Here is a 25,742-nt window from a genome sequence, read left to right as displayed (position 1 = left end):
GAGTTTGAGAAGGATAGGTGTTAGCTCTTCTCTAAATGTTTGATAGAATTCGCCTCTGAAGCCATCTGGTCCTGGGCTTTTGTTTGTTGGAAGATTTTTAATCACAGTTTCAATTTCAGTGCTTCTGAATGGTCTGTTCATATTTTCTATTTCTTCCTGGTTCAGTATCAGCAGGTTGTGCATTTCTAAGCATCTGTCCATTTCTTCCAGGTTGTCCATTTTATTGGCATAGAGTTGCTTGTAGTAATCTCTCATGATCTTTTGTATTTCTGCAGTCTCAGTGGTTACTTCTCCTTTTTCATTTCTAATTCTATTGATTTGAGTCTTCTCCCTTTCTATCTTGATGAGTCTGGCTAATGGTTTATCAATTTTGTTTATCTTCTCAAAGAACCAGCTTTTAGTTTTATTGATCTTCGCTATTGTCTCTTTCATTTCTTTTTCATTTATTTCTCACCTGATCTTTATGATTTCTTTCCTTCTGCTAGCTTTGGGGTTTTTTTGTTCTTCTTTCTCTAATTGCTTTAGGTGCAAGGTTAGGTTGTTTATTTGAGATGTTTCCTGTTTCTTGAGGTAGGCTTGTATTGCTATAAACTTCCCTTTTAGCACTGCTTTTGCTGCATCCCATAGAGTTTGGGTCGTCATGTCTCCATTGTCATTTGTTTCTAGGTATTTTTTGATTTCCCCATTGATTTCTTCAGTGATCCCTTCGTTATTAAGTAGTGTATTGTGTAGCCTCCATGTGTTTGTATTTTTTACAGATCTTTTCCTGTAATTGATATCTAGTCTCATAGCGTTGTGGTCGGAAAAGATACTTGATACGATTTCAATTTTCTTAAATTTACCAAGGCTTGATTTGTGACCCAAGATATGATCTATCCTGGAGAATGTTCCATGAGCACTTGAGAAAAATGTGTATTCTGTTGTTTTTGGGTGGAATGTCCTATAAATATCAATTAAGTCCATCTTGTTTAATGTATCATTTAAAGCTTGTGTTTCCTTATTTATTTTAATTTTGGATGATCTGTCCATTGGTGAAAGTGGGGTGTTAAAGTCCCCTACTATGACTGTGTTACTCTCAATTTCCCCTTTCATGGCTGTTAGTATTTGCCTTATGTATTGAGGTGCTCCTATGTTGGGTGCATAAATATTTACGATTGTTATACCTTCCTCTTGGATCGAACCGTTGATCATTATATAGTGTCCTTCTTTGTCTCTTGTAATAGTCTTTATTTTAAAATCTATTTTGTCTGATATGAGAATTGCTACTCCAGCTTTCTTTTGATTTCCATTTGCATGGAATATCTTTTTCCATCCCCTCACTTTCAGTCTGTATGTGTTTCTAGGTTTGAAGTGGGTCTCTTGTAGACAGCATATATATGGGTCTTGTTTTTGTATCCATTCAGCCATTCTGTGTCTTTTGGTGGGAGCATTTAGTCCATTTACATTTAAGGTAATTATCGATATGTATGTTCGTATTCCCATTTTCTTAAATGTTTTGGGTTTGTTATTGTAGGTGTTTTCCTTCTCTTGTGTTTCTTGCCTAGAGAAGTTCCTTTAGCATTTGTTGTAAAGCTGGTTTGGTGGTGCTGAACTCTCTCAGCTTTTGCTTGTCTGTAAAGTTTTTAATTTCTCCATCAAATCTGAATGAGATCCTTGCTGGGTAGAGTAATCTTGGTTGTAGGTTTTTCTCCTTCATCACTTTAAGTATATCCTGCCACTCCCTTCTGGCTTGCAGAGTTTCTGCTGAAAGATCAGCTGTTAACCTTATGGGGATTCCCTTGTGTGTTATTTGTTGTTTTTCCCTTGCTGCTTTTAATATGTTTTCTTTATATTTAATTTTTGACTGTTTGATTAATATGTGTCTTGGCATGTTTCTCCTTGGATTTATCCTGTATGGGACTCTCTGTGCTTCCAGGACTTGATTAACTATTTCCTTTCCCATATTAGGGAAGTTTTCAACTATAATCTCTTCAAATATTTTCTCAGTCCCTTTCTTTTTCTCTTCTTCTTCTGGGACCCCTATAATTCGAATGTTGGTGCGTTTAATATTGTCCCAGAGGTCTCTGAGACTGTCCTCAGTTCTTTTCATTCTTTTTTCTTTATTTTGCTCTGCAGTAGTTATTTCTACTATTTTATCTTCCAGGTCACTTATCCTTTCTTCTGCCTCAGTTATTCTGCTATTGATCCCGTCTAGAGTATTTTTAATTTCATTTATTGTGTTTTTCTTCGTTGCTTGGTTCCTCTTTAGTTCTTCTACATCCTTGTTAAATGTTTCTTGTCTATTCTATTTCCAAGATTTTGGATCATCCTTACTCTCATTATTCTGAATTCTTTTTCAGGTAGACTACCTATTTCCTCTTCATTTGTTAGGTCTGGTGTGTTTTGACCCTGCTCCTTCATCTGCTGTGTGTTTTTCTGTCTTCTCATTTTGCTTATCTTACTGTGTTTGTGGTCTCCTTTTTCACAGGCTGAAGGTTCATAGTTCCCGTTGTTTTTGGTATCTGTTCCCAGTGGCTAAGGTTGGTTCAGTGGGTTGTGTAGGCTTCCTGGTGGAGGGGACTAGTGCCTGTGTTCTGGTGGATGAGGCTGGATCTTGTTTTTCTGGTGGGCACGTCCACGTCTGGTGGTGTGTTTTGGGGTGTCTGTGGCCTCATTATGATTTTAGGCAGCCTCTCTGCTAATGGTTGTGGCTGTGTTCCTGTCTTGCTAGTTGTTTGGCATAGGGTGTCCAGCACTGTAGCTTGCTGGTCGTTGAGTGAAGCTGAGTCTTGATGTTGAGAGGGAGATCTCAGAGAGATATTCACCAGTTGGTATTATGTGGAGCTGGGAGGTCTCTTGTGGACCAGTGTCTTGAAGTTGGCTCTCCCACATCAGAGGCACAGCCCTGATGCCTGGCTGGAGCACCAAGAGCCTTTCATCCACATGGCTCAGAGTAAAAGGGAGAAAAAATAGAAAGAAAGAAAGAAAGAAAGAGGATATAATATAGTGAAGTAAAATAAAGCTATTATAAAGCAAAGCTATACAGACAAAATCTCTCCCAGAAGCATACACATATACACTCACAAAAAAAGGAAAAGGGGAAAAATTAATATATCCTGCTCCCAAAGTCCACCTCCTGAATTTGGGATGATTCGTTGTCTATTCAGGTACTCAACAGATGCAGGCACATCAAGTTGTTTGTGGAGTTTTAATCCACTACTTCTGAGGCTGCTGGGAGAGATTTCCCTTTCTCTTCTTTGTTTGCACAGCTCCCAGGGTTTAGCTTTGGATTTGGACCCGCCTCTGCGTGTAGGTCGCCTGAGGGTGTCTGTTCCCCGCCCAGACAGGACGGGGTTAAAGGAGCAGCTGCTTCGGGGGTTCTGGCTCACTGGGACGGGGGGGAGGGAAGGATACAGTTGCGGGGCGGGCCTGCATCAGCAGAGGCCGGCGTGACGTTGCACCAGCCCAAGGCATGCCGTGCCCTCTCCTGGGGAAGTTGTTCCCGGATCACGGGAGCCTGGCCATGGCGGGCTGCACCGGCTCCCGGGAGGGGTGGTGTGGAGAGTGACCTGTGCTCGCACACAGGCTTTTTGGTGGTGGCAGCAGCAGCCTTAGCTTCTCATGCCCGTCTCTGGGGTCCGCACTGATAGCCACGGCTCGTGCCCGTCCCTGGAGTTCGTTTAGCCGGCACTCTGAACCCCCTCTCCTTGCGCGCTGTGAAACAAAGACACAAGAAAAAGTCTCTTGCGTCTTCGGCAGCTGCAGACTTTTTCCCGGAGTCCCTCCTGGCTAGCTGTGGTGCACTAACCCCTTCAGGCTGTGTTCATGCCGCCAACCCCAGTCCTCTCCTTGCGATCCGACCGAAGCCCGAGCCTCAGCTCCCAGCCCCCGCCCGCCCTGGCGGGTGAGCAGACAAGCCTCTCAGGCTGATGAGTGCTGCTCGGCACCAATCCTCTGTGCAGGATTCTCTCCGCTTTGCCTTCCGCACTCCTGTGGCTGCGCTCTCCTCCGTGGCTCCGAAGCTTCCCCCCTCTGCCACCTGCAGTCTCCACCTGCGAAGGGGCTTCCTAGTGTGTGGAAACCTTTCCTCCTTCACGGCTCCCTCCCACTGGTGCAAGTTCAGTCCGTATTCTTTTGTCTCTGTTATTTCTTTTTTCTTTTGCCCTACCAAAGTACGTGGGGAGTTTCTTGCCTTTTGGGAGGTCTGACGTCTTCTGCCAGCATTCAGTGGGTGTTCTGTAGGAGCAGTTCCACGTGTAGATGTATTTCTAATGTATCTGTGGGAAGGAAGGTGATCTCCGTGTCTTACTCTTCCGCCATCTTGCCCCGAGCTGTTTTTTTTTTATAATCTATGTACTGGTTTATTTTTTTTTTCACATCTTTATTGGAGTACAAATGCTTTACAATACTGTGTTAGTTTCTGCTGTACAACAAAGTGAATCAGCTATATGTATACATATATCCCCATATCCCCTTCCTCTTGAGCATCCCTCCTACCCTCCCTATCCCATCCCTCTGGGTTATCACAAAGCATTGAGTTGATCTCCTTGTGCTATGCAGCAGCTTCTCACTAGCCATCCATTTTACATTTTGTAATGTATATATGTCAATGCTACTCTCTCACTTCGTCCCAGCTTCCCTTCCCTCCCTGTGCCCTCCAATTCCTATTATGTACTTGCCCCTTCCTGTTGGGATTTTCCCTTTCTTATAGATTCTTAGTTCTTTCCATTTAGAGAAGACCGTTCAACATTTCTTTTAGGGTAGGTTTAGTAAGGCTGAATTCTCTTAGTTTTTGCTTGTCTGAGAATTCTTTATCTCTCCTTCTTTTCTAAATGATAATCTTGTTGGGTAGAGTATCCTAGGTTGCAGGCTTTTCCTTTTCAGGACTTTGACTATATTGTGCCACTCCCTCCTGGCCTGCCATGTTTCTGTAGAGAAATCAGTTGATAGCCTTTTGGGGGTTCCCTTGTATATGAGTGGTTTTCTCTTGATTCCTTTAGAATTCTCTATTTTAACTTGCAATTTTAATTATATGTCTTGGTGTGGGTCTGTTTGGGTTCTTCTGGTTTGGGACCTTCTGGTTTGGGACACTCTTTGGTTCCTGGACCTGGATATCTGTTTCCTTCTTTAGGTTTGGGAAGTTTTCAGCCATAATTAATTCACATACATTTTTGATTGTTTTTGCTCTCTCTTCTCCTTCTGGAACCCCTATTATGTGTAGTTTGGCATGTTTTATATTATTCCATAGATCTTGTATGTTGCTCTTGATTTTCTTCATTTGTCTTTCTGTTTGCTGTTCTCATTGGGTGATTTCCATTATTCTGTCTTCCAAATCGCTTTTGAACTCTTCTGTGTCATTTAGTTGGCTATTCATTGCTTCTTATCTCAGAAATTGAAGTATCTATTTTTGGTTGGGTCATCTTTATAGTTTCTAGTTCCTTGTTAAAATGATCTTCCTTTACATCAATAATCTTTCTTAATTCAGTTAGCATTTTTATTACCAAGTATCTGAACTCATTATCTGGTAGACTGATTATCTCTGTTTCATTGTTTTTTCAAGGGTTTTCTTTTGCTGTTTCAATTGAGAGTAGTTTCTCTGCCTTTTGATTTTACTTAACTTTCTCTGTCTCTGTGAATTTAGGAGAAACAGTTATCTATCGTGGTCTTGAAAGGGTGTTTTTATGTAGGAGCATCCCTGTGTAGACTGTGTGTGTTCAGTGCCTTTGGTGTGATGCCTGGTTTTGATATGGATGCCAGCCATGTCCTTCCTCAGGGTGTGCTGGCCACTGTCAACTCTGTAGAGTGTGTGGCTGGTGTTGGAGGATCTAGAGCCTATGTAGCATGTGAGGTGGGACTTTCTCTCTGCTTCCTGTCACTGCCCTGTCAGAGTTGGGGTGTGCTCTTCAGTTGTTGGAGTAGAAGCCCTGAGGGTCAGGCTGATCAGGCTTTATTAACCTTGAGTGCCTGTCCTGTAACAAAGGAAGGGATTGCTGAAGCAAGTGAGGCCCATGCACTCACCCTCACCAAGGTCTGATGTGCTACATAGGCATCTGTAGCTCTGCTCAGATGGAACCCAAATTCATGTCACTTCCCTTATTGTGTTTTTCCTTGATCTAGTACAAGTCTATAGCATGGAGTGGGTGGATCTAGAGCATTTGGTGGGCTGGGGTTGGGCGTCAGGGCATTGTGGCTGCAGGAATTGAGGTGGCCATGCTGCTGCCAGAGATCTGGGCTGCCTCTGTGGCAGTCTTCTCCCAGGACTTTTATGCCAAAGATCCAGCATGAAGCTGTGGCTTGGAATGGGTAGGGCCAGAGCACTCTCCTGGCTTGAAGAAGGACCACAGTGTGAGGGTTGTGGTGTCTCAGCAAGTGCTGACAATGGCTATTGCCACCCCACCAGGACCACACCCTAGGCCCACAGTGGCTGCTGCCACCCCACCAGGACCACACCACACTACACCTAGGCCTCTGGGTTCTTTCTGCATAGCTAGACTGAGTCTTTTTCCAGGGCTGGCTCAGATCTCATGCCAAGCTGTGGTGTGGAGTGAGCAGAGCTGGAGTATTCTCCTCACTTGGATTGGGGAGTATGGCAAGGTGGTAGCCACCACTGTAAAGCCCTCTCTGCCCTGATCATTGGGCAGTCAGCACAGGTACACTCTTTGTGAGTAGAGTCTAGGCTTTTCTAGCTCTTCTATCTGTCCCAATGGTTCTTCCAGCAGCCAGGGGGGCTTGTCTCCTCCCTGAAGGACCCCAGGACTGGGATAGCCAATTTGTGGCTCGACCTGCTTGCTCCCCAGGTAAGAGTCCACCATGTGGACCTTCTCTTCCTTTCACATTCCTCTCAGGGCCAGAGGTCCCAACTTTATCCTTTTTTTTCTTCCTACCTTGTTATGTGGAAATCTTTCTTATAGCTTTGGTTGTATAGGAGTTCATCTGCCAGTTTCCAGTTAGTTTTCCATGTGAATTGTTCCACATGTAAATGTATTTTTGATGTGTTTGTGGGAGGTGGTGAGTCTCAGTCCTCCTATTCTGCCATCTTTATCTGCCCAGTAATGCCCTTTTGCTGCAGGGCCTGGCATGTGGTCTTGCTTCCTGTTGTCCCTGTAGCCTTGCTTATTGCCTTGTGGTGCTGGTCTCTGCTGATTTACCAGGTCTTTGGGGGTCTATCCTTGTTTTAGTTCTTTCCATTGGGTCAGTTATATTCTTAACTTACCTTCATAAAACATCTCCATACTTTCATTATAAATTTCCCTGTTTTGTGTCACTTACAACAAAATGAGTCTTAATTTATGCAGCTAATATTTATCTGTCATAGGACATTCTTATTTATTTAATTTTCATGTAAATGCTTACTGTTGAGGATGAACTTCATGTAATATGTTCAATGACTAACTGTATTGCTTCTCTTGTAAAATGTCTATTCACTTATGTAGCCCATTTTTCTTTTGAAGTATTTATATTTTTCTCATTAATTTAGAGAATGTTTTGTATATTTATAGCTTTAACATTTTATCTATCATCTATTATATATGTAACAATATATTTTAACTTTTATTATTATACCATTTTTGAATAGATGTTTAAAATGAGTTCATTATCAAATAAGTTAATATTTTATCTGAGCTTTGTGTAAAGTGTAGAAAGTATTCTTCATGCCAAGATTTTAAAAATAATATCTTGCATTTTCTTCCATTTTTCCCTAATTGTTTCTGTTTGGTGTTATATTTTCTATAATTTACTTTAAAATATTTCAACAGAGGCAGTGTGATTTAGATGTTTGTGTTAGATTGTAGTGTTAAATCTGAAATATCTTAATCAGTATCTTACATATTTAGGATGTGCTGTGTTAGTATTTGAAGTCTAACTGGGAGCTCACACTTAAGAAATGCCTACTCTGAAACTATTCTATGATTTTTATCCTTGATCAGCACCAGAGGGTTTTGTAATTACTGTGTATGTCAGAAATGACTTTTTTTTTTTTTTTACTAGTGATGTGTATGGTGATCAGATATGTGAATTGACCACTTTACACCACTAGGTGATTATAATAAAAAAGACAGTAATAAGTACTAGAGAGGATATGGAGAAATTGGAACCCTCATACATTGTTGGTAGGAATGTAACATGGTGCAACTACTTTGAAAAATAGTTTGGCAGATTCTCAAAATGTTAAAAATAGTGTTACTATATGAGCCAGAAATTCCACTTCTATATATATAGCCAAGAGAACTGAAATTCTATGTTTACACAAAAACCTATATGCACATGTTTAAGGCAGCATTATGGATGATAGCCAAAAGTGGAAACAACCCAAATGTGTATCATTTAATGAACAAAATGAGATATATCCATACAATGGAATATTATTTGGCTATAAAAAGTAAAGATACTGATACTTGCATTAACATGGATGAACCTTAAAAACATTATGCTAAGTAAAAGAAACTAGTCACAAAAGGCCATATATTGTATAATTCCATTTATATGAAATATACAGAATAGGCAAATGCATAGAGACAGAAAGCATATTGGTGGTTACAAAGGGTTGGAGGAGGTGGAATTGGGAGTGACTACTAATGGGTAGAGTTTTTTTAGGGGTGGTGGTGGTGGTGGTGGTGAAAATGTTCTAAAATTAGACAGTGGTGATGATTGCATAACTCTTTGAATATACTATAAACTACTGAATTGTACACTTTTAAAGTGTGAATTGTATGGTCTGGGAATTATATCTGAGTAAAGCTGTTATTAAATATATATATACACAGATTGGCTAGAAATATTGCACAAGTGAACAGGGCATATGAACCTAGAGAATCCTGTGATTATGCCTTTTGGAGTGGTGCCCTAAACCTAGGGACTCCTTGGGTCATGGGCACAGAATGTTTAGAGGATTCTCTACCATGATTTGCCCAGAAGGTTAGATGAATCTTGTCAACAGAAGATTGTCACATCTGCCTTAAGGTGCTGTTCTGAATGCCTGAAAGCACAGAGAGCTGGAACTTGATTAAACATAGAGCATATTGTGTGACTGTTTTGAGTCCCACTTGCTAATGAATGTGCCTTTGGCAGAATTTGGTCTGAGACTTGCTTTCATGGCAACAGCATTTGGGAGTGAAGTGATAGTGAAAAAGAATCACACAGCCCTCACATATTTCAGTAATTGAAGGCAACAGATAGCTACCAAAAAGTCCAAATTGGATAGGACAATTGTTAACAATTGGTACTCAGGAACATTACTGACCTTTATGTATTCATCATGCCTCTAACCACTTTACGGAATTATCCTATTAATTTTGAAAGATTTTATTAATTAATTATCTTACTTTTTCTGGGTACAAAATTAAATCTTTTGCACATAATGATAATTTTCCTCTTTCCTGTACTGTGTCTTATTTTCACTTTATAATTTATTTGCTAGAGCTTGGAAAACAATGATGAGTGGTATGATAACACTGTTTGCAGTTCATTTCATTTTATACTCAATAATATGGACAAATAGTCAATATAACCAATACAAAAATTGAAAGTCAAAATCAAAATTATAAATCAGTCAAAAATTTACAAAAATGCACCTTAAGCATTTATTATTCTTGTGACTTTGTCCACATTATTTAACCTCTCTGAATTTTACTATCTCACCTGGTTAATGGATTTGGATAATAATTGCTACTTATTAGGATTATGGTGAAGATTAAATAAAATGATTTATTTGAAGTGCTCATACCATGTTCTTGGATTGGAAGAATGAAAATTGTGAAAATGAATCTACTACCCAAAGCAATCTACAGATTCAATGCAATCCCTATCAAACTACCACTGGCATTTTTCACAGAACTAGAGCAAAAAATTTCACAATTTGTATAGAAATACAAAAGACCCCGAATAACCAAAGCAATCTTGAGAAAGAAAAATGGAGCTGGAGGAATCAGGCTCCTGGATTTCAGACTATACTACAAAGCTACAGTAATCAAGACAGTATGGTACTGGCACAAAAACAGAAATCTAGATCAATGGAACAGGATAAAAAGCCCAGATATAAACCCATGCACATATGGTCACCTTATCTTTGATAAAGGAGACAAGAATATACAGTGGAGAAAAGAGAGCCTCTTCAATAAGAGGTGCTTGGAAAACTGGACAGCTACATGTAAAAGAATGAAATTAGAACACTCTCTAATACCATACACAAAAATAAACTTAAAATGGATTAAAGACCTAAATATAAGGCCAGACACTATCAAACTCTTAGAGGAAAACATAGGCAGAACACTCTGTGACATAAATCACAGCAAGATCTTTTTTGACCCACCTCCTAGAGAAATGGAAATAAAAACAAAAATAAACAAATGGGACCTAATGAAACTTAAAAACTTTTGCACAGCAAAAGAAACCATAAACAAGATGAAAAGACAACCCTCAGAATGAGAGCAAATATTTGCAAATGAAGCAATGGACAAAGGATTAATCTCCAAAATTTACAAGCAGCTCATGAAGCTCAATATCAAAATAATAAACAACCCAATCCAAAAATGAGCAGAAGACCTAAATAGACATTTCTCCAAAGAAGATATATAGATTGCCAACAAACACATGAAAGAATGCTCAACATCACTAATCATTAGAGAAATGCAAATCAAAAGTACAATGTGATATCATCTCACACCACTCAGAATGGCCATCATCAAAAAATCTACATAGAATAAATGCTGGAGAGGGTGTGGAGAAAAGGGAATCCTCTTACACTGTTGGTGGGATTGTAAATTGATACAGCTACTATGGAGAACAGTATGGAGGTTCCTTAAAAAACTAAAAATAGAACTACCATACGACCCAGCAATCCCACTACTGGGCATATACCCTGAGAAAACCATAATTCAAAAGAGTCATGTACCACAATGTTCATTGCAGCTCTATTTACACTACCCAGGACATGGAAGCAACGTAAGTGTCCATCGACAGATGAATGGATAAAGAAGATGTGGCACATATATACAATGGAATATTACTCAGCCATAAAAAGAAACGAAATTGAGTTATTTGTAGTGAGATGGATGGACCTAGAGTCTGTCATACAGAGTGAAATTAAGTCAGAAAGAGAAAAACAAATACCGTATGCTAACACACATATATGGAATCTAAAAAACAACAAAAAAAGTGGTCATGAAGAACCTAGGGGCAAGACGGGAATAAAGACGCAGATCTACTAGAGAATGGACTTGAGGATATGGGGAGGGGGAAGGGTAAGCTGGGACAAAGTGAGAGAGTGGCATGGACATATATACAGTACCAAATGTAAAATAGATAGCTAGTGGGATGCAGCTGCATAGCACAGGGCAATCAGCTCGGTGTTTTGTTACCACCTAGAGTGGTGGGATAGGGAGGGTGTGAGGGAGGGAGACGCAAGAGGGAAGAGATATGGGGATATATGTGTATGTATAACTGATTCACTTTGTTATAAAAACAGAAATTAACACACCATTATAAAGCAATTATACTCCAATAAAGTTGTTAAAATAAATAAATAAAGTGCTCAGCAGAAAAAAAAAAGCAAGTGGTGGCATTAGCCATGCCACTATAAGAGGTAAGGCCTGCCAGTTTTTGAGTATGAAGATTGCAAAATTTTGAATAAAATTTTAAATACTAAATATCAAAAAAATAAATAAAGTGCTCAGCACAGTGTCTGGCACCCAGCTTAGTAAATAAATAGTAAGTGAGGAATTTGTGACATAGGTTCATGTTGGGTATGATGGAGCAGACAGAGGGAATAATCAGTTCTACCTTCTCGGAGGACAACAATGAGGAAAGGCTGAAAGAGGAATTCACATTTCCCAGCAGAAATGAGGTTGCTGAGGAAATTTTAGGGACAGGGTAAAATAATAGTACAGAAATATGAGGCAATATTAGATTAAGGGACTGTAAAAAATCTGAAATATCTGGAACAGAGTCTATGATATGAAATATGGACAGAAGTGCAGCTAGAGATAAAGCCGGGATCAGAATGTGGCAAGTACGTAGTGTTATGTTAACGAGTTTGGAGTTTCTGTTGATAATGGGTTTTATGCAGGCGAGCCATTTGGTCAGGTTTTACTGTAGAGAACTTCCTCTTGAAGACATCTTGGTGAATGAACTGGGAGACAGGAGGAAGGAAGACCAGTTAAGAGCTAGCTCTAAGGCCTGGGGTGTAGTTGGGACTTGGAAGCAGAAGCCAAGGTGGGGGAGGCATTAGCGGAAGGAGATGGAGGGGAAGGATGATTGGAGTCTTGCTTGGAAGAGAGATGGGTTGAACCCTGTTGCTGTGTTAGTTTCCTGTAGCTGTTGTAACAAATTATCACCAACTTGTTGACTTAAAACCACAGAAATTTATTCTTACAGTTCTGGAGGCCAGAAGTGTAAATAGAGTGTCACTTGGCTGAAACCAAGATGTTGGTAGGGCTGCTTTCCCTCTGGGGGTTCTGGTGAAGAAGCCATTCCTTGCTCTTTTCCAGCTTCTTGTGGCTGCTGGCATGCCTTGGCTTGTGGCTGCATCATTTGGGTCTTCAAGGCTAGAGCCCACACATCTCTCACTGTTCTGTTCACATCATTGTCTCCTCTGTGTCAAATCTCCCTCTGCCTTCTTCTTATTAGGATATGTGATTGATTGCATTTAGGGCCCACCCAGATAATCCAGGATAAATGCCTCATCACAGAATCAATAATGTAATCACATCTGCGCAGACCTTTTTTCCCCTAAATAAGGGTCACATTAATAGGACCCAGAGATTAAGACCTGATATGTTTGGGGGGCCATAATTCTGCCTTCCATTGTTGCCACTTACTGAGATAGGAAATAGGCTACAAGACTGTGGAAAATATAATGAAATTAGTTTTGTACATAGGTTTTAGGTTTTTAAGAAGACTCATATTCTGTTCTCAGTTTCTTTTATCCTTCCCATTTTTAATATAAATGATGTTTCTCTTCTTTGGCTGAAATCAGGGATTGGGTTTTGTAAAACCCATCTTTTTTCTAAAAGCTTGTATCACCTTGAGTTAACCCTACATATTACTTCAAACCAAAGTGTTCTTCTGTTTACCTTAGCTCAGGCAAACAGAGCTCTGACATGTCAGATTGTGAAAAGCCCTGAGTTTCCTTTAAGTAAATTTCAAGAATATCAATCATAGATGAATACAGAAAAACTTTCACCATTAATTATCTTCCCCTCAAATTCTTTTAGTATATATACCAAATTCAACCCAGGCAAAGGTTGAAACTGTATATTTTATTACTGACCTTTTCAGCTCAACAGTACTAATAAATAAATACTTCAAAACAACCATTTTCAGCAAAAACTGAAAAATAACTGAAAGTTTATTTTATTACTAGTTTTCATTGAGTAATATATATCATACAGGATAAAGTTCTACTGGTATGCTTAGGCTATGAAAGGTGGCTGCTGCTGAGCTGAAATTTTAGTCTATTTGTACAACTTCAAACCTGAATGTCTATTCTTACTTTCTTGAAAGCTGATAAACTTGTTAAGTACTTTCCAATGATCCTACCCTTTAGAATTACTTGGTGTCTTAGATTCTAGCTAATTCTGGCTTTTTAGTAAGCTTCAGTTTCAAAATACTTGAATTTTTTCATTTCTAAAGTTTTACTTTTTCAGTACAGTGTTTCCCCTTTGCCGTAGAAATTGTAGGTTCAGGAAAATATTTTTTTCCTTAAATTTGCATGCTAAATTTCCAGCTATAATATTTGTTCAAAGAATAAAAATAATGCATAAATGAGTCATAGAGAATTAAATATTGCATTCAAGTCACTTCCAAAGATTAGATAGATTTCCTTTCAGTTGCTCAAAACAAGTTTTGATTTCCCTGTCATTACTTAAAAAAACTTGGAAAACCATTTTGTGTGTTATATGCATTAAAAAAATACATATATAATATATAATATATATATATATATATATATATATATGCATGCCAAGAACTTCTTAATTCCAGTCCTTAAGACAATATAATGCCCAAGGTAAGTGCCCTAGACATGGCCCAGTGACATGGGGCATGTTTATAATTTCCTCACTCAGGTTTTTTTCAGTTAACGGGTTACTTATTAGGGCAAAGGTCTAAGGTCAAACATGCCACCTTCCTCTTCTACTCTTTTTTCCATAATAAGACCTCATCATACCTAAAGTGAAAAAGCTGATGCTTTTGATTGGATACTAAAAGCGTTCATTCGTACAGACATTTGCTTATGTGCCAACTAGGTTCTGTGGTTGCCTAAGCAATATTTAGTAAAGACCTTGCAGGCGGTCAGTTGATCCTGAGACTAAGTTGAATAACAGGTAAATAAAAGTCCTCTAATAATTTCCTAAATTTTAATTAAACCCAGAGTCATTCTGTTTATAGATACAGAACAATTCTCAGGGGCAGTTATATTTATGCAGAGACGTGGTTCTCTGTCCACATGTGGAAAATTTATGCTGGACTGTGTTTGTAAAATGATAAAGCATTGTTTGGCTCTATTCATAGGCTATATTTTTGTTCATATGGAAAATTAAATAGAACAATTTTTTATTTGGCTCTATTTATAAGCTATATTTTTATTCTTATTAAAAATTTAATAGAACAATTCCACTCAGGTACAGCAGTGGAGCCTCGTTACATGTTGTCTAAGTTCTGCTGGCCACAAGTAGCTTTTTGGAACTCACTTCATACCTTCAGTTTGAAGATTTATTCCTTAAAACAAATATATTGTGTGCTTTTTTAAAATTAGCACTTTAAAAAGTCACAAATAGTAAAATTGTCTTTACTGTGAAACTATTAACTTTAGAATTCATAATATATACCAAGTAGTTTTTCTTTTTCAAAATGCATCTGTGTTAGGATAATAATATTTGCTTCCCTTTTAAAGGAATTAAAAATTCAATATTTACTACACTATCAAAGAGCAATATTTATTAGCTGTTTTCATTTACTGAGTTGGAAAGAATTAGGAGCAGGCCTACAACTTGTAGGTTAACTCACTTACAAATCTCCTTTACCTTAATAGATGGTGTTGTTATGCTCATTTTACATGTGAATAATTAGAAGTTTTAGTTTTCCACTAATAAAGTCTCATTATATAACTGTAACAGAAAAGCATACTTAACCTTAAAAAAATAAGGCAATTATTTCAAGATATACATTTGTTTAGACTATTTTTATTATATAGACATACCTATAAATTGTTTTTTTTCTAGTATATTTAAAAAAAAACTTTGGTTAAGAGCTAACTATTGTACCTGATGTTTTTTATTTGTAGTTGAATTAATTTTACTCTATTTTACTGTTCCTTCTCCCCATAATAAACTGTTATTTTATATACCATCCAATATTGCTATTCGTTTCTGAGTTTGTCCTCTTAGTAAAATTCAGGCATCTTGAGATTTGAGAACATGTTTAATTAGTTAGTGCTTAGTGCTTAGTTAGGTCTTGGGCATAGAATATTTGCTTGAAAAATACTTGCAGAATTGCTCTGAAGTTTAAATGGAATTGCTATTTTCCTGTTAGAGAAAGACAAGTCTGAGATGTCATTTTAAGAGGTTAACTGGCTGTTCAGTATGGGTCTTGGAATGCCAGTTGAGAATAAAAACTATAATGGTCAAGAAAACTGCAATATTCATCTTGGCCACTCAGCACAGTTCTGTGTTAATAACTATATGAGAAGCCATCTTAAAATTGGAAGGTGGCTTGTTGAGCATAAAATCAGAGTAAGAAGCGTTGTCGGATGAGCTAATTGACTATTGTCATCAAGGGAAGGTAGCTTGATGCATCTGTCTGTTTTAAGAGACTAATATCAATGACGACTGAATTATAAAGGGGGAAGTCAGGGAACCTTTTCTCCTGGATGGTCCTGGAAAGGTGTTACTAACTTCTTGCTTATCTACTCCTATTTCAGGCTTCATGCAAAATACGCCTCTTCCATTAACCTAGTACTTCTTCATACAGGTTAGAGTTTAACTGATTGTGCTTTAGTTTTAGTTATGATATTTCAATCATACTCTTAAGTCCAGACATTTTAATTGGAATTTGAGATGAGTGGTTACTAGAACAACTCATGCAATTCACAGATTAAATTTTTGATTAGGTTATTTCTTCAGGTAAGTTTTCTGACTAATGCACTGTATTTCTCCCTAATTTCTTTTCAGGAGTTTGCTCTCTTCCTTGTTTTAGCTACATCAAGGTTTATAGAATAGAAAGACCTGTTCAGGATTTTTATAATGTTCAAGGTCAATATTCCATTATAAAATTGTAGGCATAATGTTAAAGGCATCCTAACTCAAGCAAAAGACAACCTCATGGAGGGAAGAGTAACCTTCCTATATAAAAGCTGGTGAGGGGTGGTGTGTGTGTGTGTTTTTTAAGTGCTTTATATAGAAAACAAAGATATTTTTCTGTGACTAAGTACAGTTATGTTTGGCCTCCTATCCTAGTTCTATTTGTTCATAGCATAGGCGGCATGTCTCTTCACATTAGTCTATAAACAAGAATTTATTTTATGTCATACTCTAGTGGCTCAACGAATAGGTATAATGGGAGGCCTTCTACATTTCCAACAGTCAGGAAAACAAGTTGTTTCTCCCTGACTTCTCCAGACAATGTAGCATTTTGTAAAGAACAGGGAAATCAGATTCAAAAGGTTGACTTCATTGGAATATTCTGTACTGGGCTGTGTGCTCTTATTCATTTACTCAGTTTCTCTGAGCCTCAGCTTATTTTCTTTTTTTTATACAATAGCCGTCACAATAATACCTCTCTTTTTTTTTTTTTTTTAATACTTCTCTTAACTTAATGTGAAAGTGCTTTGTTTCTAATGGGATATTAGGGAGGAAAAAATCTTTCATTCCTGTCATCAGTCCTAACTTTATGATGCATTTTGATAATCACTGGTCTTTTGCAGTGATCCTTATCATGTAAGAATATTTGCCTTTTACAAACTTTTAAAATCATATAACTTTGAGTATAGTAGTTTTTGGGGAATTAAATCTAGTCAGAGATAGTTTATTCTATTTTATTCATGTGATCAAATTATAGCTGAAATTTATTGTCAAATAGCAATGGGAAAGCTAAATTGCAAAGTTCAGGGACTAAGTTATGAAGAGTTTATGGAGTTTTTTCCCCCTCATATTATAAAGGATCTAAGGTTTTTTGTTTGTTTGTTTGTTTTTGACCTTACCTACTGTATGTTATGGATCATAATGGCTAGAAGAAATAATGTGGCAAGTAAAGTCTATGATTAAGAATATTTATCTTTATTGTTGATAGAAATCCATGATTTTGTATTTGTGGTTAAAGACTGTAGGGTTTTTATTTATTTTTTTAGATAAATAAGGCACCAAAATCACATTATTTGTTTTTAAATGTGTATAACATAGTTTTTGAGTCCCAAGCACACTGCAATATTTGCACTGTCATCTTTCCTTGACTTTTATGAACTCTGAAAGAAAGAGCTGAATTACATTTTTTAGGACACTTAGTGAGCAAAACTAGACACATAGGAAAGGCTGGAGAATTTCCATGTGACTGGAGAGCTACCTTTATAAATATATAACATAGTATATTCTCAAATGGAAATGTTTTAAATTTACTGTTTGCCAGTCATTGCTGGAGTCATAGTGTCTGCTTAGGGGACAGAAGGATTATTTTAATATGATTTCTGACTACTGGTCTTTGACTTAATTCTAAATATAAACATGTCTGATAGTTTCTTTCTGGGAATATGTGAAGGCATAGTCCCATTTTTTTTTTTTTTGTCTGTGCTGTTCTGTTGACTGTGTTTTTATTTTCTCAGTGTATAGTGATTCCATAGAAGGAGTAACTTTTAAGAACCTGAAATATGAAAGGGTATTAGGTTGATATGAAAAAAACCCTTTCAAATAACAAGCATGGTACAGATGAATGCACATGAGTGGTAGTCCTGGTGGAACAATACAACAGGGTAAACATGAGATTTTTATTACAAGTATTAAACATAAAAATGTAATTTAGTTATTATAAATTATTACCAATTAATGGAGGATGACTATGAAGCACAAATTTAACTTTTGGAACTTTCAAGTCATCATTCATGTATATATACATTTATATTTATATAAATATTTTGGTATTATATTCATATAACATTTTCTCTTTTATTCAACAGAAATCTTCTTGACAGAGACACATTTTCTAAATCTGATCCAAGTAAGTATCTATTACTTGCTTTTTGAAATAGTCTACTTATTTTACTTGATTTTGCAAAAAGTTATATGAAAATCATAGTTCTTATTTAAATATTTGTTTTAAAGCCTAGAAAGCAAGATGGAGTATAGTCTCAGGCCCTGCATTCTCATCTACCTGTGCAGTACTCTGGCTAAAGAGAGGGAATTCCTTAGCGTTTTGAGAATAAGATGACAATGCAGATGACTGCAATGTAGGACAGTTCACTTTGAAAGTAAACCTCATTGTATGGCCATATGGTAGAAATTATCTTTGAAAGAGAACTGTAATGGGCCATAATTTTATGATCAAGTCAGAGTAATCATTTTCCTTTTTTTGTGAATAAATGCAGTATATAAAGGCATGTACAACCAAGTGAATTATATAATATCTTGAATGAGCTGAAGTTTTTGATTCCTAATTATATATATTGAAAATTGGAGATAAATTGTAAAATAAAAGACAGTTTAAATTAGAAAACAACAGAAATAATGTATAAATCAAGTAGTGATTCCAAGTCTTGTAATATTTAGAAGCTGATATCCAGCAGCTCTCCATCTCTACAAATGTGTGAACCTGTGTGGTTTAATTACAGGAGAGAGGTTTTGTCAGTTGACAGAAGAATTCTTGAGGTAGTCACTGGAGAAAAGGCATTAAAATTTGTGGGTATTAAAAATTCCTGGGACCCACTGACAAGTGGGTGGGATATTTTTGTCCGTTAATCTTTACCCCAAACTCTTAATCTCCCTTTTTTGCGACTTCCTTTTGTGGTTCATTGGATTTCTTACTTGTTTACAAACATTGAGTATAGGAGTTGCAAATATTAAATGTGGCATATGATTTGCTCCAGATATCCTTCCTATGATGGTTTTGAGCATTGTAAGTATCCTAGGAAGAGCTTGACTTGTGACTGGTAACATACTGAAATATTTCAAACTGTTTAACCTTAGTTTAAATTTTTTTTTATCTATATCTGTAGCATAATGCAATTGAAGACATTAGCAAATAATTGTTATTTTTTTTATGCCTAGCTCTATACATGCTAAGTTCTAAAGACCTGATATTGTTTCTTGCTTTTTTATAAAAAATTTTCATCATGTGATGATTTATTAGCAATTTTCATACCAGAGTAAGCCTAGGAACTAGGAACTAATTTTAATATAGCTTTTGTACAGCTGAAAAATAACTTGGATACATTTATATCTGATATTTATAAAAGACGTTTAGATATATTTATTTTTTCATCTTTTGTAGTTTGTGTCTTGTATGTACAAGGAGTTGGAAATAAAGAATGGAGAGAGGTAAGAATTTGAATTTAAATAAATTGTGCTGGAAGACATGGTATAAGTTATAATGTGATCAAGATGATACTTTCCTGCTTTTAGTTATTTTAGTAATTTTCTTATAGATTTATTTATTTTTATTTATTTATTTTTGGCTGCATTGGGTCTTTGTTTCTGCTCGCAGACTTTCTCTAGTTGTGGCGAGCAGGGGCTACTCTTCGTTGTGGTGCATGGGCTTCTCATTGTGGTGGCTTCTCTTGTTGTGGAGCATGGGCTCTAGGCATGCAGGCTTCCGTAGTTGTGGCACGTGGGCTCAGTAGTTGTGGCTTGCAGGCTCTAGAGCTCAGGCTCAGTAGTTGTGGGGCACGGGCTTAGTTGCTCCGTGGTTTGTGGGATCTTCCCGGACCAGGGCTCGAACCCGTGTCCCCTGCATTGGCAGGAAGATTCTCAACCTCTGCATCACCAGGGAAGTCCTTTAACCCAAAGATTGAATTTCTTTTTTATTTTATTTCATTTTAATTTGATGAAAGCAATCTTTGTGTTTTGTTCTTAATAATCCTTAATGTTTAGCTCATTTATGATCTTTCTGTGGAATAATCTAGCCTTGAATTTTTATTTTCCTCAGTCTTACATAAATTTAATGTGATCCAATTCTTACATAATTGAAGTTTGTGGGTTTATTCTCACTTTTTTAGGTCAACTGCTGATTTTATAAAATATTGCTTTAAAGCGTTTTAAAAGTGATATCAATTATCACCTGCTTTTTGACAGTTAATAACTTGTTATTTGAAAATAAAGTAGAAACTCAGTTTCCTAATACACATACTTTGTGTAATGGAGTAAGAGCAAGGAGGCAGAATTACATTTTTTCACCATTAATAATTTTATTTATTTATTTATTTTTGTTGCAGTATAGTTGATGTGTAATATTATGTTTCAGGTATACAATATACTGATTCACAAATTTTAAGGGTTGTACTCCATTTATAGTTATTATAAAGTATTGGCTATATCCCCTGTGTTGTATAGTATATCTTTGTAGCTTACTTTATACATAATAGTTTTCACCTCTTAGTCCCCTATACCTGTATTGCCCCTACCCCCTTTCCTCTCCCCATTGGGAACCACTAGTTTTGTTCTTTATATCTGTGAGTCTGTTTCCTTTTTGTTATACTCACTAGTTTGTTGTATTTTTTAGATTCCATATATAAATGATATCATCCAGTATTTGTCGTTCTCTGTCTTATTTCACTTAGCATAATACACTCCAAGTCCATTCATGTTGTTGCAAATGTAAAATTTCATTCTTTTTATGGCTAATATGCCATTTTGTATATATATGTGTGTGTGTGTATATATATATTTATATCTCACATCTTCCAGTCCAAGAACATGGTATACCTTTCCATCTGTTTGTGTCATCTTCAGTTTCTTTCATCAGCATCTTACAGTTTTCAGGATACAGGTCTTTTGCCTCCTCAGGTAGGTTTATTCCTAGTTATTTTATTCTTATTGATGCAATGATAAATGGGATTGTTTCCTTAACTTATCTTCCTGATATTTCATTGATAGTATACAGAAATGCAACAGATTTCTGTATATTATTTTTGTATCCTGCAAAGTTACCAAATTCATTGATGAGCTCTACTAATTTTATGGTGGCTGTTTTAGGTTTTCCTGTGGATAATATCATTTCAACTGCAAACAGTGACAGTTTTACTTCTTCCTTACCAATTTGGATTTCTTTTGTTATTATTTTTCTTGTGTAATTGCTATGTATAGGACTTCCAATACAATGCTGAATAAAACTGGTGAGAGTGGGCAGCCTCGTCATAGAGGAAATTCTTACAGATTTATACTGTTGAGTATGATATTAGCTGTGGGTTTTTCATATGTGGCCTTTATTATGTTGAGGTATGTCTCCTTTCTGCTCACATTCTAGAGAGTTATAATAAATGGATGTTGAATTTTGTCAAAAGCCTTTTCTGCATTTATTGACATGATCATATGGTTTTTATTCTTTAGTTTATTAATGTGGTGTATCAGACTGATTGATTTGCAGATAATGAAAAATCCTCGCATCCCTGGGATAAATCCCATTGATCATGTTGTGTGATCCTTTGATGTATTGTTGGAGTTATTTTGCTAGTATTCTTTTGAGGATTTTTGCATCTATGTTCATCAGTGATATTGGCTTGTAATTTTCTTTTTTTGTGGTATTTTTGTCTGGTATTGGTATCAGGATGATGCTGGCCTCATAGAATGATTTTGGAAATCTTCCTGTCTTTGCTATTTTTTTGAAATAGTTTTAGAAGAATAGGTGTTAACTCTTCTGTAAATGTTTGGTAGTATTAACCTGTGAAGTCATCTCGTCCTGGACTTTTGTTCTTTGGGAGTATTTTAATTACTGATTCAATTTCAGTACTGGTATTTGGTCTGTTCATATATTCTATTTCTCCCTGGTTCAGTATTAGGAGATTGTATGTTTTTAAGTATTTGTCCACTTATTCTAGGTTTCCATTTTATTGGCATATAGTTGTTTGTAGTAGTCTTCTTATGATCTTTCTTATTTCTATGGTATCAGTTGTAACTTCTCCTTTTTCGTTTCTGACTTTAATGATTTGGGCCTTCTCCCTTTTTTTTTTCTTATTAGGTTAGACTAAAGGTTTATCAATTTTGTTCATCTTTTCAAAGAACCAGCTTTTAGTTTAACTGATTTTTTTCTTTTTTTTTTTTTTTTTTTAGTCTCTGTGTCATTTATTTTTGCTCTGATTTTTATAATTTCTTTCCTTCTAATAATTTTGAGTTTTATTTGTTCTTCTTTCTCCAGTTTCTTTAGGGATAAGATTAAATTGTTTGAACTTTTTCTTATATCCTGACATGAGCTTGTATTGCTGTAGACTTCCCTCTAAGAACTGCTTTTGCTGTGTCCCATAGGTTTTAGATCAAAATGTTTTTGTGTTCATTTGTCTCTAGGTATTTTTTGATTTCCTCTTTGATTTCTTCAGTGATCCATTGGTTGTTTAGTAGTATATTGTTTAGTGTCCACGTGTTTGTGTTTTTTGCAGTTTTTCTCTTGTAGCTGATTTCTAGTCTCATAGCATTGTGGTTGGAAAGATGTTTGATATTATTTCAATTTCTTAAATTTCCTTAAATTTGTTTTGTGGCCTAGCATGTGATCTGTCCTGGAGAATGTTCCATGTGCACTTGAAAAGAATGTTCCATATGCAACTTGTATTCTGTTGCTTTCAGATGGAATGTCTTTCTTCTGGGGTCTTTGATCATCTTTAACATCATTACCTGAACTCTTCCTTGGATAGATTGCCTATCTCTACCTCATTTAGTTCTTCTTCTGGGGTTTTATCTTGTTTCCTCATCTGCTACATGTACCTCTATTGCCTCATTTTTCATGAGGTGCTGTTTGTATTTTCATGTACTTGAAGTTTAGTTATGTTTCCTGACCTTGGAGAAGTGGCCTTCTGTAACAGATGTCCTATGTGTCCCAGCAGCACATTCCTTTTTTGTCACCCAACATGTTTGCTCTAAGGGTTTCCCCTAAGAGGGCTGTGTGGGTCCTTCTTTTTTAGTGGGCTGTACGTGGTGGTCTGGTAGGTTTGTTTGGCTCTTAGTTCAGTTGGTTGCAATGCCTTGCATTGTGCAAAGGCTGACAGCTGGTGGTTGGTAGGGCTGGAGGACCCAAGGGGGCTGTGGGATAAGTGCTGGCTCACTGGTACGTGGAGTCAGGATCCAGAAGACTCTGGGGCTGTTGCCAGTACAGTGGTTGGTGATGCCAGGTCCTAGGGTTAGTGCCAGACAAATCCTGGAATCTAGTTGCAGGGCCCAGGGATCCCAGAGCTGATGTCATGTTGCAGGGGCTGGTTCCTGACACAGTTGGGTACAGGGTCTGGAGTGTTCTGAAGCTCGTGTTGGCCTGCTAGTGGCCAGGGCCAGAGCCCACAGGGTGTCAGGGCAGTGTCTGTTCTGCTGTGGGCAGGCTGGGTTTTCAGGCTGTGGCATTATGGTTTTCTTGCATCTGATGTCTGCCTCCTGGTGGGTGAGGCTGGTCCAGAGGCTAGAGAAGCCTTCCTGGAGGGCAGAGCCAGGGCTCAGTGGATTCTGCCCACTGGTGGGTGGAGCTGGATCCTGGGTCCTCTGGTGAGCAGGAGCATGTCTTAGAGGCTGCTGTGTGCTCAGGAGGTTTTTAGGCAGTCTGTCTGTGGATTTGTGGGGCTTTGTTCCTGCCCAGGTAGTTGCTTGGCCTTAGGCATCCTAGCACTGGTGTCTACAGGCTGTTGGGTGGGGCCAGGTCTTGGTGTCAGTGAGCTAGAAGGAGGCTTCCAGAATGGCACCCACCAGCACCACTGTCCATATGGTAGAAGGAGCTTACAGGAATGGCTGCCATCAGAGTCTTTGTCCCCGGGGTGAGCTGCAGTTGCCTCCTTCCTCTCTGGAGAACACCAGCAGGTAGTTCTGGCACAGGCTCCTATCAAAGTACTGCTTTTGCCCTGGGTTCCAGACCATGTGAGATTTCATGTTCACCCTTTAATAGTGAAATCTCTATTCCCCCATTCCTGTGGGGCTCCCAAAATTAAGCCCCACTGGCCTTCAAAACCAAATGCTCTGGGGACTCATCTTTCTGATATAGGAACCCTGGGCTTATGAGCCCGATATGGGGCTCAGAACTCTCATTCCTATGGGAGAAGCTTTGCAGTGTAATTATTCTCCAGTTTGTGAATTGCCAGCTGGAGGTATGGAACTTGACTATTTCATGAATCTGTGCCTCCTACCCATCTCTTGTGGTTCCTTCTTATGTATTTAGTTGTAGAAAATCTTTTCTGATAGGTTCCAGTGTTTTTCATTGATCATTCTGCAAATAGTTGTGATTTTAGTGTGCTTGTGAGAGGAGGTGAGCTCAGGGCCTTTCTACTCTGCTATCTTGGCCTATCATTGTTAGAATTATTACTTTAGTTAACTTATTTTCTAGAGTATCTCTGCATTCAAATGCAAAGGTGATCATTGGAGGGGAGGGGAGCATATTAAAATAAAAGGTATTTCCATCTGCTTGTGGTTGCTGGTTATCCCAGGAAGTTAGTGCATTGTTTTAATGAGGTTACAGTTTCTGGCGAGATTTCCCTAGTGATACTTGTGCTATTTGTTGTCACAGATTGCTTTGCAGCCAGCCATTTTACCAAGGTATGTCAACTGTGAGATGGAAGGTGAGAATTAGATCATTATAATTTATTCTCAAACATGGGAGACTAAACCAATTCAACAGTAGTCTGTACTGATAATGGGTCAGTGGGACACTGAACACCAGTTTCTCATATCTAATTGCTTATGTACATTTCCATATGGTTATTCAATATTTATCTTAAACTCTACATATCCAAATGTAAATTCATCATCCTTACCCTATGCCTGCTTCTTCTTTGCTCCACTTGTAGCTAGTGGCATCATCAGCCAAAATATCAAAGTTTTGCAGCTATCCTTGACTTTCTCTCCTACATCTTTCTTATTTAATTAGTTATCCAGTGATATAAATTTTCATTCATAAACTCAGATGAGCCACCTCCTTTATTCAGACACATGTTATTCTTTGTCTCCTTTGTTACAACATTCTCCTGAGTCCATGCCACTCTCTCTCATGTTACTCTGTCCAATTATTCCTTTGATTATTTTCCTAAGAGACATGCTGACTCTTGTCATTCACTTTAGATTACCTTTCTCAGAGGCCTGGGACAATCTAGTGGAACTGTTGACTGACCATAGGCAAAAGGCCTGATGGAGATGAGCATTTACCAGGAGTGTCTAGAAAACAACATTGCTTGAGGGACTGTTAAAGGAACTGCGATAAATATCCATATGTATAGGACCAGGCATCTTGGCCAATGAAAATCCTTAAAGATGAGGCTTTCTTATTGCCTAAGCAATGAGATGGAAGTTTCTTATTTAATTTACAGTGTCTTTCATAATAATAATGACTATGGTTCTAAACCCTTTAGAATACTGACTAATTTAGTTTGCACAACAACCTTAAGAGGTAGATGCCATTAGCATCCTTATTTTACACATGAGGAAATTAAAGAACAGAAAGCTTAAGTGACTTGACCAAAGTTAGCCAGTTGTAAATAATAGAATGCGGATTTCAACCCAGGCCATTTGGCTCCATAGTTCCTAATTTGCAGAATCCTTATCTGACCCCAACTTCACATTCTGGTTTTATTAACAGAAAGAAATTCTATAAATTGATCTTTGGGTCTTTAT

At 37.4% G+C, this 25,742-nt stretch overlaps 1 protein-coding gene across 1 annotated transcript in view; it reads left to right on the top strand.

The window, feature by feature from the left end:
- The window catches only part of CPNE8 (copine 8), a 326,808-nt gene that overhangs the window by 48,974 nt on the left and 252,092 nt on the right, over nt 1-25,742 (top strand). The window contains exons 2-4 of the mRNA XM_082351373.1: nt 18,140-18,180; nt 19,450-19,496; nt 24,643-24,671. Of these exons, the coding sequence (XP_082207499.1) occupies nt 18,140-18,180; nt 19,450-19,496; nt 24,643-24,671 (117 nt within the window). The remainder of the gene's footprint in view (nt 1-18,139; nt 18,181-19,449; nt 19,497-24,642; nt 24,672-25,742) is intronic.

The sequence above is a fragment of the Balaenoptera borealis genome (genome assembly GCF_965194805.1).
Source record: "Balaenoptera borealis genome assembly, chromosome: 13".
NCBI lineage: Eukaryota > Metazoa > Chordata > Mammalia > Artiodactyla > Balaenopteridae > Balaenoptera > Balaenoptera borealis.
The sequence above is the reverse complement of the archived record's forward strand: the minus strand, read 5'-3'. Positions and strand labels throughout refer to the sequence as shown.